Source organism: Furipterus horrens, unplaced genomic scaffold, assembly GCF_987537825.1.
Source record: "Furipterus horrens unplaced genomic scaffold, mFurHor1.1.pri manual_scaffold_3, whole genome shotgun sequence".
NCBI classification, from domain to species: domain Eukaryota; kingdom Metazoa; phylum Chordata; class Mammalia; order Chiroptera; family Furipteridae; genus Furipterus; species Furipterus horrens.
This window is the reverse complement of record NW_028327173.1, coordinates 166,477,944-166,491,180: the sequence shown is the minus strand read 5'-3', so window position 1 is coordinate 166,491,180 and position 13,237 is coordinate 166,477,944. Positions and strand designations below refer to the sequence as shown.

The 13,237-nt window shown below is 39.2% G+C and overlaps 1 protein-coding gene across 2 annotated transcripts in view; it reads right to left on the bottom strand.

Annotated features, from left to right (window-relative positions):
- Nucleotides 1-436: 436 nt before the first annotated feature.
- USP3 (ubiquitin specific peptidase 3) overlaps nt 437-13,237 on the bottom strand; it is a 95,514-nt gene continuing 82,713 nt past the window's right edge. For both annotated transcript variants that reach the window (XM_090270735.1, XM_090270736.1), the window contains 4 exons: nt 6,650-6,768; nt 5,468-5,581; nt 5,252-5,319; nt 437-1,232 (listed from right to left, as the gene is read on the bottom strand). In XM_090270735.1, coding sequence (XP_090126861.1) covers nt 1,067-1,232; nt 5,252-5,319; nt 5,468-5,581; nt 6,650-6,768 — 467 coding nt within the window. In that variant the 3' untranslated portion in view covers nt 437-1,066. The remainder of the gene's footprint in view (nt 1,233-5,251; nt 5,320-5,467; nt 5,582-6,649; nt 6,769-13,237) is intronic.

Here is a 13,237-nt window from a genome sequence, read left to right as displayed (position 1 = left end):
AACTACTTATTCAAAGTGAGAATATTTTCAACTTGCCCTGCTACCAGGATAGGCCAGTGAGTTTTTAAAACATCGGATAATACAGACTCTAATTTCCTTCTGCAGAAGCAGGCCCCGCAGTGTTGCCTGAAGAGTAGGTGATGGTCAGAATAAACTCTGGAGGTTAGCATCTCAACCCCAAAAGGAAGTAAGACTGAAGTGGTCATGCAGGGATTCCCAGGGCCACAACTAATGAGGGAATAGATGCTGATGCAAAAAAGCAAACCAGCCACGGCTGCACATCACTGTGGTAACACCGATGCTGTGTAGCTGAGTCACAGAATTTTTTAAACACTAAATGTGTTTGGTCTTATTTGGACTTTCTGTACTCCTATCTTCTCCATTAAAACACACATTAAAAAAAAAAAAAAACTCAAGACCAAAAGCCAACAGTAAATTTTGAATTTGCAGTATAGATACCACTGAACCAACAAATTTATTTAGTTAGTGCTGATAAACAGCATTCTTGAGAGACATCAAGAGTATCAGCTGTTACCTGGGCTACTTAATGATGCCTCTCAGTTATCTCTGACAAGCAAAAAATGATTACTGAGTAGTCACTGAAATCTCCTGGGGCACAAGTTACACACATACATGATTCTGGATTCAGAGTGGGCCTGATCTCCAGTACAGCTGTGAAAACCAGCAGGCAGTCTGTTGTTCTTCACAATCAGGAACACGCTTTCAGCATGAGAGCAACAAAGCATTGATGTAAATGTGCCTCAGAGAACTGAAACATTAATATAAAACAGTCAAATAGAACTAAGTTCTTGGAACTACATAAAAAAACTGAATTATTACAACTAAAGCAGCAAATCAAAATATCTGCTGAGGTTTTCTGGTAGAACTAAGAAAAAAAATTAGTTGGTGCCCATGTTCAGTAAGTCACTATCATTGACAAAATAAAACTAAACCCAAAGTAGGAAATCGAAAAGTGCACAATGAAATTAAATCTTGGATCAAGTATTTATGGAAAATTGGAAATGTTTGTCCGGTATTGTTGACAAATAATGATTTCAAGAAGGTGTTAGAATTTATCCGATCCAGCTTTGGCCTGGCGCTCCACATAAAAAAGGACGTAGGCCTTTGCCTTCGCGACGGTGTCCTCCTCAGTCAGTGTCACAGTACTGTCGTTGAAGTGGAACCAGCGACCTTCGTGTTTTGCATATGCGGTGTAATGTCCAGAACCGACCCTGTAAGGAAAAGTTAAAAGATGAAAGAAAATCACAAAAGGATCTGTGCAGCCATATAATTTGTTAGATATACAATAAATTTCCATCAGTACTATAACTGAATAAACTAGAGAATTGTGGTTTAAGATGATTTACTGAGGTCACATTTACCTTTCTCAAAACCTACTGAAATGACAAGAAACACATCAACACCAGAAGATAGGGAAGAATGCCATCAATTGAACCAGAAATTGAAGATTTTCTAAAACGGGTCCCCAGCCCCCAGCTGCACAGCAGGAGATGAGCTTGAATGTAATGCGCTTGAGTCATCCTGAAACCATCCCCCCTACCCCGGTCTGTGGAAAAATTGTCTTCCACGAAATTGGTCCCTGGTGCCAAAAAGGTTGGGGACTGCTGCTCTAGATCACATAAAAGCATATTCGCATGCTACTGGATTAATGGGGAAACCAAACAGCTGAGTAAATCTCAGCATAGGTCAAGGCCTATGGAAACATGGAAAACTGAGAAACAGATTTCCCATTAGTCTTGAGGAGAAAACCAAACTTAAGAAAGCAATCTGGCTCTAGGAAAGTGCCTTCTCCCACTCTGGCCGCCAAGGGCTTTTCTCTGTCAGCAGGAACCCCCACTCTCGCTGGAGCCCTGAGGTCAGCCCTCCTAGGCAGAACAGCCTGCAAGTATAATAAATAGCTTGACAACCATTAGAAGAACCCTTACCATTTACCAGTAATAATCTCATCATTTATTATGACTCTGAATAAACAACCAAAAATCATCAGTCTTGTGGGGAGAAAAATAGCATGAAAGAGTAGAGTGCTAAGAAAAACAGTAATTAACCACTGAGAAATTGAATGCAAAAAAACAAAGAGAACTTTGAAAATTCTAATTAGTGCCAATGGTTTCAAGAAGATACTTAAGAATAGGCTATTATGAAAAAGTTATGAGAAAAGTGTGATCTCCACAATACAAAAATTCATGGAGGAGCTCATCTTACATGTGGATACAAATGTAACCCAAATTGGTGATTTGGCAAAATAGGCCACAGCAGTCTTCAGGAACAAAGAAATGGAAAACATTAAAGGATAGTTAAAATATGTGAAAGACCTGGGAAATTTACTATACATTTAACAGGTGTTCTGGAGGAGAGAATGGGGAATGGGTTGGAAATTAAACATTTCCATTAGCTGAAGACATCAGCCTGAGATTGTCCCTATCAACTACCAAACAGGAATATATATGATAATATTCCTTTAAAAAAACAAACAAAAACCCTAAGTTATTTATTTATGTGTGTGAGAGAGAGAAAATAACATCAATTTGTTTTTCCAGTTATGGATGCATTCATTGGTTGATTCTTGTATGTGCCCTGACTGGGGATCAAACCTGCAACCTTGGCATATCAGGATGATGCTCTAACTGACTGAGCTACCCAGCAGGGCTGACGATATTTCTTAAGTCCAAAAACAGAATCCTACAACCTTCCAAAGAGAAAAAACAGGTGGCCTATAAAGAAATGAGAGTCAGCCCTGGCTGGTGTGGCTCAGTGAATTGAATTAGGGCCTGTGAACCAAAAGGGCACCAGTTCAATTCCCAGTCAGGGCACATGCCTGGGTTGTGGGCCAGATCCCCGGTTGGCGGCATGTGAGAGGCAGCTGACTGATGTGTACATTGCTATTTCTCTCCCTTTTCTTCCTTCCTTTCTCTCTAAAAAGTAAAATAAATAAAATCTTAAAAAAAAAAAAAGAGACTTCCGGCCAAGATGGAGGCTTAGACGGACACGCTAGGTCTCCCTCAACAACTATAGAGGAATACAACTACTTCAAAACAAAGGATAACTAGAAATTCCAGAAAATAAAACTACACGGAAGCCCAACATATGAAGTTATAAACCAGCGGTGCCATTTGGGCAGGTAAGAGTTAAAGAAGGCAAAGCTGTTTGCGGAGCGGCGGGCGGGGCGGCGAAAAATCCCGGAGGCAATCAAGCCCCTGGCGTGCGCGACCCCGGGCGGGCGCTGGGGAGAGCAGCCGCAGCATCGCCTTGAACAGTGAGGCCCAGGGGGGCGGGAGGACGGATCCCGGTCTCCTAGCTGAATAACTGTGTGAATCCATCTTGGACCCCCGCCCCCACAGAAAGCACCACAGGGCTGCGAAATAGGTCGCAGACAGGCACTGGTCGCTAATTTGTGACGCGTACACAGGCACCGCCCCGGACAGCCAGCCCAGGAAAACAAAACGCATCTGTCAAAATGTGGCAGACAAATATAGAGATCCCGGTGGCACAACTCACCAGACAGCAGATAGAGAACCTGACAGATGAACAGATAAGAAACCTGTCAGAGGCTCAGTTCTGGGCCATTGTTATCAGGTGGCTTACAGAATTCACAAAAGAGCAGGAAAAAGATATGAAAGAAGCGAAAAACATTCATAACGAAAGGAACAAAACCACATACGAGACAGATGGTGAGGAATCCAGAGTTCATTTCAACAAACTGGAATATGGAGAAGGAACAAGCAGTCAACCAATGCAGCGAGAGGAAATAGGAAGAAACAATGAGAGGATCAGAAACCTCTGGGACAGCTATAAAAGGCCCAACATAAGAATCATTGGTTTGCCAGAGAATGAGGAAGATGAACTAGAACTTGAAAAATTGAGTGAAAATATAATAAAGGAGAACTTCCCAGACTTGGGGAAGGGAATAGACATGCAGGTCCAGGAAGCAAGGAGAGTTCCCAAGAGACTGGACCCAGGGAGAACCACTCCAAGACACATTATAATCAAAATGTCAAAAATTAAGGATAAAGAGAGAATCTTAAAAGCAGCAAGAGAGAAGAAAAGAATTATGTACAAAGGGGTCCCAATTAGACTATCAGCTGACTTCTCAAGGGAAACACTACAGGCAAGAAGGGACTGGCAAGAAATATTCAAAGTAATGAAAATCCAAAACCTACAACCACGAATACTCTATCCAGCGAAATTGTCATTCAGAATAGAAGGACAGAGAAAGTGTTTCCAGGACAAAATAAAACTGAAAGAGTTCATTAGATCCAAACCACTGTTATATGAGATGTTAAAGGGACTGGTTTAAAAAACAGAAGCTAGGGAGATGAAACAAAGGCAAACGAAACAGGCAACGAGAGTGGAAAAGGAACTGTGGGTAAGGGAAGCATAGTGGGGGGAGGTCAACAGGGAGGGGGAGTGGGGAAAGGGAGGGAGATGATATAGGAATTGGGGATCATGGTAGGAGGGAATGGAATAGACGGAGAGAGATTGGGAGGAACTGTATGCACAACTAATGGACATAATCTAAAAGGGGGGGACAACTGGAGGGAGGGGGGCCACCGGGTGGAGGGGAGCAGAGGGAAGGGAAATTGGCACAAATGTAATATTTTAATCAATAAAACACATTAAATCTGAAAAAAAAAAAAAGAGTCAAACTTGTAGTGAACTTTTTTATAAGTCTATGAATGGTGAGGTCAGTGGAGCAATGTCTACAAAGTTCTGAGGGAAAACGATTTTCAACATGGATAGTGGTTTGCCCGAGTAATGAGTCCAAGTTTTAAGGTAAAATAGCCATTCTCTTTTACAGACCGGAAGTTAGAAAGTATAATAAGATTTCAGGGGGAAAAATAATCAAGAATTATTTAACAGAATAAAAGATGAATCTTTAAAGTATAGGACATAAAGTAAGTTGTAAATAATGTTCCAGTCCACCACTGAAACATCAGTTGGCAAAGGAAATAACTTGAGTACAAAGGATCGCAGGATTTTGTGAGTAAGAGGCTGGGTTCTGAACGCTGGGCTCAAATGAACCATGCTCCATTTTGCTTTTATGTGCCTTCTCTTAACACTTAACAACATCCATGTAGGAATATTCTTTCACACCAAAATTGAAGGGAAATTCTCCTTCAGTGTGTTTGATTCCATTTTTTTTACGGTGTCCGGGGGAGACTTTTCGAGAGCAGTACAAAACCGAAGGTCCTCCCTGTGCTCCGCCTCCCGCCGAGCCCGCGGGCGGACTCACCCGGAACCATGGTGCACCACCACGGCGGCGAGGTCGTACAGGCAGTTCTCAGGGCCGCTGTTCTCCGGCTACGGAACAAGGGAGAAGGCGCCCAGTGCTGAGTTAGGAGCAGTGGTCAACGGCATCAGTATCGCCCACCTCAATGGCCCTGTGTCTATGAAGATGTCATTTCACTAAGAGCCCCCTTTCACCACGCTAACGAAGGCCTCACCTTACCTCTAGTAAGTAGCATTTCATGTCTAGGCCTCGCAGTGGAAATTCTACATATGTGTCAACTTTGTTTCTTAAATATGCTGTCCAATGAAATCTTTTCAAATGTAAGCATAGCACCTGGAACAGAAATGAGGACAAAGATTGTAAACAAATACATTTCTATTTTACCTTTCAGTCAAAATTAACTTGATTAACTGCCTCTCAAATATTTTAGGTGGCTTATCAATTTTTCTTTTTGTCCTTGATATTGCTTTCTTCCATGCATTATTGTGACATTATGACTTGTAATAATGGAATGTATATTTGGTCTTATTTCTTTTTTCTGGCAAATGGCTCCTAGAACTCTTAGAATTTCCTAAGTGGTGAGAATGATAAAGGTGTCTTTTGTTATGTTAATGAGGTGGTAGGTGGGCCTCACCTTAGGATGAGGGTCCCGCCTCCCTGATCTCTGGGTAGGGGAGAGGATCAAATGCCAATCGCCAGTGATTTAATCAGTCATGCCTATGTACTGAAGCCTTCATAAAAAGCCCAAAAGGACGAGTTAGGAGAGCTTTCATGAGCCACCATGCTGGGCTCCAATCTCCATGAGAATGGAAAATCATCTGGTTATTGATTTCTATCCTTTAATATACTTGGTAATACATCAGTAATCTAGTGAGTAAATGGGTTTTCCTCAGTTCTGTGAGCTGCTCTAGCTAATGAAGGGAACCCAAGGAGGGTGCTTGGAAATTACTGATTTATAGCCAATCACAACTATAGGCATCTGAAGTCCAAAGAGAGGACCAAGATAACCTCCACTGTGCAGGTCAGAAGCATAAAGGAACAACCTGGGCTTATGATTGTCATTTGAAGTGGAGGGCGGTCTTTCGGGACTGAGCCCTTAATCTGTGGAATCTGATGTTACCTCTGGATAGTGTCAGAACTGAGCTGAATTGTAGGACACCCAGCTGGTGTGGAGAATTGCTTGGTGGTGGTGTGGTGGGCACCTCTCTCCTCCTCCACACACTGGAAATTGTGATCAGGATACATTTAAGTGTGCATTATCAAAGGGTTTATTAAGCTTTTACTGAAAACACTAGAGACCAATACAGAAGAGATTACATAAAATACAAAAATAATCTGCTTTTCATCAGTCATGAGTACTTTCCTTTGAAATTGTATTATAATTTGAAACTCAATACCTACCTTGGGTAATTTTTGAATCCAAAACTTTTTAGTGGATTTTTGTTTCTTTTTGCATTTGTGGCACATATATAACTCTGTCTCATCAAGTTCTTCTAAGTCGGTAAAACTGCGAAGACAATCTGAAACAAATTTATTTGGGCAACATTGCACCAGGAAGACTTTAATAGAGGCAGTGTACTGTAGAAAATAAGACTGAACTTTGAAGGTGAACAACTCAGCTTTATTAGCTACATGTGACCATGGCAAAGTCAGCCTTTTCAGCTATAAAATGAGAATAATAATAATAATATTAATACCTACTTTGAAGAACTGCTGTAAGGAAGAAAAATCGTATGTACAAAGTGCCTGGCATCATGACTGGCATCTGGTAATGATCAATTAATGATGGATGGTATTATTTTTTTTAGATGTTATTATTGTTGGGTTTGCTGTTTTTAATGAAAGAATTAGTCTGAATAATTCTGATAAAAATGTTTCCCTAATGAAATCAAGGTTCAAATGGCAATTTTCTCTCTAAGTTCATAAAAAAGTCAAATTTAGATCAAACGTTTTCACAGTCGTAACTTATTAGAAAATAAACACAGATTACAGAAGGCTGCCTTATCAGCCTTCCTGCTGTACCTCCACTGAGTCCTTTGTTCCTCTCTACTTTCAACCCCTTGGATAAACCTTGTGTGTATGCATGCGCATGCGTGCAGGTGTGAAGATCTGTGTAATCTGGGCCTTGGTAAACTGTGGCTCCAAACCAAACCCAACCACTTGGTTTTGTAAATAAAGTGTTGCTGGAACACAGCCACGCCCACTCCTTTATGTGCTGTCTGCGGCTGCTTTTCTGCTGCAGCAGCAGGCTGAGGTTGGGATACAGACCTTTATATGCTGTCAGGCCTAAAATATTTACTCATCTGGCAACTTAAGAGAAAGTGTGCTGACTCTTGATGCAGTCAGCAATCTATTCAGAAGTCAATATAAAATGTGTATTATTCTGTAAAGAATTAATAATCTATTATTCTTTTTAGAGGAAAATATGAATGCCTTTGTACCCATCCCTCAGTTACAGGAATGGATTTTCTCCAGTACTAGAGGAGCCAGGGTTTATGTGAATGGTATCCCTTAGGGATGTGCAGGGAAGCCTGCGGGCCATGTTCAGGAGCTTGCTGTGTGACTCTTCCGAATCACAAATCCCTCTCCCCCGCCCCTAGAAGTAGCATTGTCAACCTCTGTGTTAATCATTTCTTTGCTTATCTTTATAGGCCATATATATGCATCTTTAAACAATATAATGTTTAGTTTGAAAAGCTGGGTAGCAGGCACAAACCTGGCTACACAAGGAAAAGCAACAATCTCTGTGCTAGTTTTCAGTCAGCCTTGGTTTCCATGATGGAGGAGAAGAGTGGAAAGCTAGTAGGTCAAGGTCAGCAGGGTGCCAGTGTGGCCAGGGGACCCATGCATTCTTTACTTTTTAATTGAGGTATAATTGACATATTAGTTTCAGGAGTACAACATGATTTGATAATTGTATATGCTGAAAAATAATTATCTCGGTAAGTCTAGTTAATATCCATCACTATACATAGCTATAAAATTTTTTTGTGTTGAGAACTTTTAAGATCTATTAGTAACTCTCAAATATACAATATAGTATTAACTATAGTCACCATGCTGTACATTTTATCCCCATGACTTATTTTAAAACTGCAAGTGTGTACCTGTTAACCCCCTTCACTCATTTCACCCACCTGCCTCTGCAACCACCAATCTATTCTCTGTATCTATGAACCTGGTGGGCTTTTTTTTTTAATAGATCCCATGTATAAGTGAGATCACATGGTACAGTATTTGGCTTTCCCTGTCTGACTTCACTTAGCATTAACACCCTCATGGTCCACCCATGTTGTCATTAATGGCAAGGTTTCCTTTTTCTGGCTGTGTGTGTGTGTATGTATGTGTGTGAGAGAGAGAGAGACATAACCCATTTATCCACTGGTGGACATATTTAGGTTGTTTCCATATCTTGGCTATTGTAAACAGTACTACAATGAGCATGGGGGTGCACATATCTGTTCAAATTAGTGTTCTCATTTTCTTCTAATAATTCAGAAGTGGAACTGCTGAATCATATTATAGTTCTATTTTTAATTTGTTGAGTAACCTCCATACTGTTTCCCATAGTGGCTACACCAATTTTCACCCCCACCAGCAGTGCGCTAGTTCCCTTTCTCCACATTCTTGCCAATACTTTTCTTTTTGATACAGCCATTCTAACAGGTGTGAGGTGATACCTTGTTGAGGTTTTAATTTGCATTTCCCTGATGGTTAATTGTGCTGAGCACCTTTTCATGTACCTGTTGGTCATTTGCTGTCTTCTTTGGGAAAATGTCTATTCAGATCCTCTGCCCATTTTTTAATTGGTTTGGGTTTTTTGCTCTTGGAATTCTTTATCAGATATATGATCTGCAAATATTTTTCCTATTCAGTAAGTTGCCTTTTCATTATGTTGATGATCTCATTTGCTGTGCAGAAGCTTTTTAGATCGATGCAGTCTCACTTGTTTACCATTCATGTTTTCTTCAGGGAATTTTATGGTTTCAGGTCTTACATTTGAATCCCCAATTCATTTTGAGTTAATTTTGGTGTATGGTATAAGGTAATGGTCCAGTTTTCCCAATGCCATTTATTGACGAGACTGTCCTTTCCCCACTGTATTACTGACTCCTTTGTCATAAATTGTCCATATATGCATGGGTTTATTTCTGGGCTCTTTATTCTGTCCCATTGATTGTGTTTTTTGTACCAATACCACACTGTTTTGATTACTACAGCTTCATGGTATAGTCTGAAATCAGGGAGCAGGACATCTCCAGCTTCATTTTTCTTTCTCAGGGTTGCTTTGACTATTTGGAGTCTTTTGTGGTTCTATACAAATTTTAGGAGTGTTTGTTCTAGTTCTCTGAAAAATGCTTCTGGATTTTTGATAGGGATTGCACTGAATCTGTGGATTGTTTTGGGAAGTAGGGACATTTTAACAATATTAATTCTAACAATCCATGAGCACAGAATGTCCATTTATTTGTCTTCAGTTTTTTTAGCAGAAAAAATATTCTTTATTATTTTTAAATAGTTTACTTTTCATCGTATTTTTTCATTACCATTTATCACCCTTGTACCCTCTCACCTCCACCTATGCCTCTCCCTCTGCATGTTCCTTTCTTTCATCAATGTCATAGTTTTCAGTGCACAGGTCTTTCACCATGTTGGTTAAATCTATTCCTAGGATTTTATTCTTTTTAATGCAACTGTAACTAGGATTGTTTTCTTAATTTTTTTTTTCTGGTGGTTTATTAATGTATAGAAATGCACCAGGATTTGTATATTGATTTTGTATTCTGCAACTTTACTGAATTCATATATTAGTTCTAACAGATTTTTGGTGAAGTCTCTAAGATATTCTATATATAATATCATGTCATCTGCAAATAGTAACAGATATACTTTGGTTGGGTGCCTTTCATTTCTTCTTTTTTTTTTTTTTTTTGCCTAATAGGCTAGGACTTCCAATACTACGTTTAATGAAAGTGTCAAGAATGGGCATCCTTGTCTTGTTCCTCATCTTAGAGGAAAAACTTTCAGCTTTTCACTGTTGAGTATGTGTGTGGTGGGCTTGTCATACGTGGCCTCTGTACATACTTTGTTGAGTTTTTAAAATCATAAATGGGTACTGAATTGTCAAATGGTTTTTCTGTACCTATAGCTATTGTATAATTTTTATCCTTTATTTTGTTAATGTCATGTATCACATTGTTTGGATTTGTGGATATTGAACCATCCTTACATCCCTGGAATAAATCCCACCTGCTCATAATGATGATCCTTTTACGGTATTGTTGAATTTGGTTTGCTAATATTTTATTTAGGATTTGTGCATCCATGTTCATCAAAGATATTGGCCTGTAATTTCTTTCTTGCACTGTCCTTGACTGCTTTGGGTATCAAGGTAAGGATGGTCTTGTAAAACAAGTTTGGAGGTGTTTCCTCCTATTTTATTTTATGGAAGAATTTGAGAGAAATTGATATTAATTCTCCTTGAATTTTTGGTAGATTAGATTCGCTGTGAAGCCATCCACTCACAGTGACTTTTGTTTGTTGGGAGGTTCTGATTTCTGATTCAGTCTCCTTACTATAGCAATTATTCCATTCTGATTTTCTGTTTCTTCATGATTCAGTCTTGGTAGGTTGTACGTTTCTAGGAATTTATCCATTTCTTCTAGGTTGTCCAGTTTATTGGCATATAATTGTTCATAGCAGGTTTTTATGATTCTTTGTATTTCTGTGGTATCAGTTATAATGTCTCTTTTTTCATTTCCAATTTTATTTTAGTCCTCTCTTCTTTCTTTACTGTTGAGTCTGAAAGTCTGTCAATTTATCTTTTTAAAGAATTGGCCCTTAGTGTCAATGATCTTTTCTGTTGTCTTTTTAGTTTCTATTTCATTTTTTTCTGTTCTGATCTTTGTTTCTTCCTTTCTTCTACTAACTGGGTTTCGTTTGTCCATCTTTTTCTAGTTCCTCAAGGTGTAAAGTTAGGTTGTTTGAAATTTTTCTTGCCGTTTGAGGTAGGCATTTATCTCTGAATATTCCCTTCGAACTGTTTTTGCTGCATCCCACAAATTTTGGCATGTTGTGCTTGCACTTTCATTTGTCTCGAGCTACTTCTTTATTTCTCTTTTGATTTCTTCTGTGACCCACTGGTTGTTCTGTAGCATGTTATTTAATCTCCATGTGTCTGTGAACTTTCCCGTTTCCTTCCTGTAATTGCTTTCTAATTTCATACCGTTGTGGTTGGAAAAGATGTTATGATACCAGTCTTATTAAATTTATTGTGGCTTATTTGTGGCCTAACATATCATCTGTCCTAAAGAATGCTCCATGTGCTCTTGAGAAGAATGTGTATTACTGCTTTTGAATGGAATGTTTGTTGTGTATATGTCCATCACGTCCATTTGGTTTAATGCATCATTTAAGGTAGATGTTTACTTACGGATTTCCTGTCTGAATGATCTATCCATTGATGTAAGTAGGATATTAAGATCTCCTACTATTGTATTGCTCTCTCTTTCTCCCGTTAGGTCTGTTAATATTTGCTTTGTATATTTAGATGTTCCTATGCTGGACATACATTTACAATATTCTCTTATTAGACTGACTCCTTTATCATTATACAAGGGGGTACCAAAAAAAAAACCCCAGTATTCATTTATAAAAAATTGTGTATTTATTCTTACATGTTAAAACTTTAGTTCACCTTCAGAGCATTCTCCATTTGATGCAATACACCTATCACGGCTTTATTCCCACTGCACAAAATAGTTTTTGAACTCGTTGATTTTGGTGCCTTTTAGTGCTTCAGCCATTTTTTATTTCACCTCTTCCACATCTGCAAAACGTTTCCCTTTGAGGACTTCTTTCATCCAGGGAAACAAGAAAAGTTGCTCAGGGTGAGACTGGGTGAATAAGGAGAGTGAGGCTTAGGGGTCATGCCATTTTCAGTCATAAACTGCTGAACACTCAGTGTGGTATAGACAGGTGCATTCATAAATCACCCATCATGAAATGGCAAAGTGTTGAAAGTCTACAAAAAAAATTACCGTAGCCAAACACAGCCTCTCACAATAGCACCAGCTGGTACACTGATACAGTGGGTTCCTAGAACACTCACCTAGTGTGGGAAGCCTGTACTACAAGGAGACTGCCCTCCAGAAGATAATTTTGGTTGGGGGGGGGTGTTCCACGTTCATATAATGCCCATCTTTGTCTATTATTACAGTCCTTTTAATTTTTTAAAAGATTTACTTATTTAGAGGGGAAAGGAGGGAGAAAGAAAGGGAGAGAAACATCAGTGTGTGGTTGCCTCTCAAGCACCCCCAACTGGGGACCTGGTCTGCAACCCAGGCATGTGCCCTGACTGGGAATCGAACCGGCAACCCTTTGGTTCGCAGGCCGAAGCTCAATCCACTGAGCCACACCAGCCAGGGCTCTGGTCTTTTTTAAAAGTTTGTTTAGTCTGATATAAGTACAGCTATCCTAGCTTTTCTCTTGGTGTCCATCTCCTTGGAATACCTTTTCCTTCCTTTCACTTTTAGTCGCTTTAGATGTAAGGACACACAGAAAGTCTCTTGTAGGCACCATATAGATGGGTCTCTTTTAAAAAATCCATTCAGCCATTCTGTCTTTTGATTGGAGTATTGAGTCCATTTATATTTAAAATTAATTATTGATAAGTATGTATGACTTAATACCATTTAGTTAATTGTTTTCTGGCTGTTTTGTAGTTCTCTATTCCTTTCTTCTCTTAATCTCTTCTTTTGTGGTTTGATGACTTTCTTTAGGGGTATTCTTAGATTCCTTCCTCATTATCTTTGTATCTATTATAGGTTTTTGCTTTCTGGTTACTATGAAACTTATAGCAATTTATATTTATAACAATCTATTTTAAGTTCATAACTTAAGCTTGAATGCATTCTAAAGCTCTACATTTTTACTCTCCCCACCCACATTTTATGTTTCACATCATATCTTACATCTTTTTATCTTATA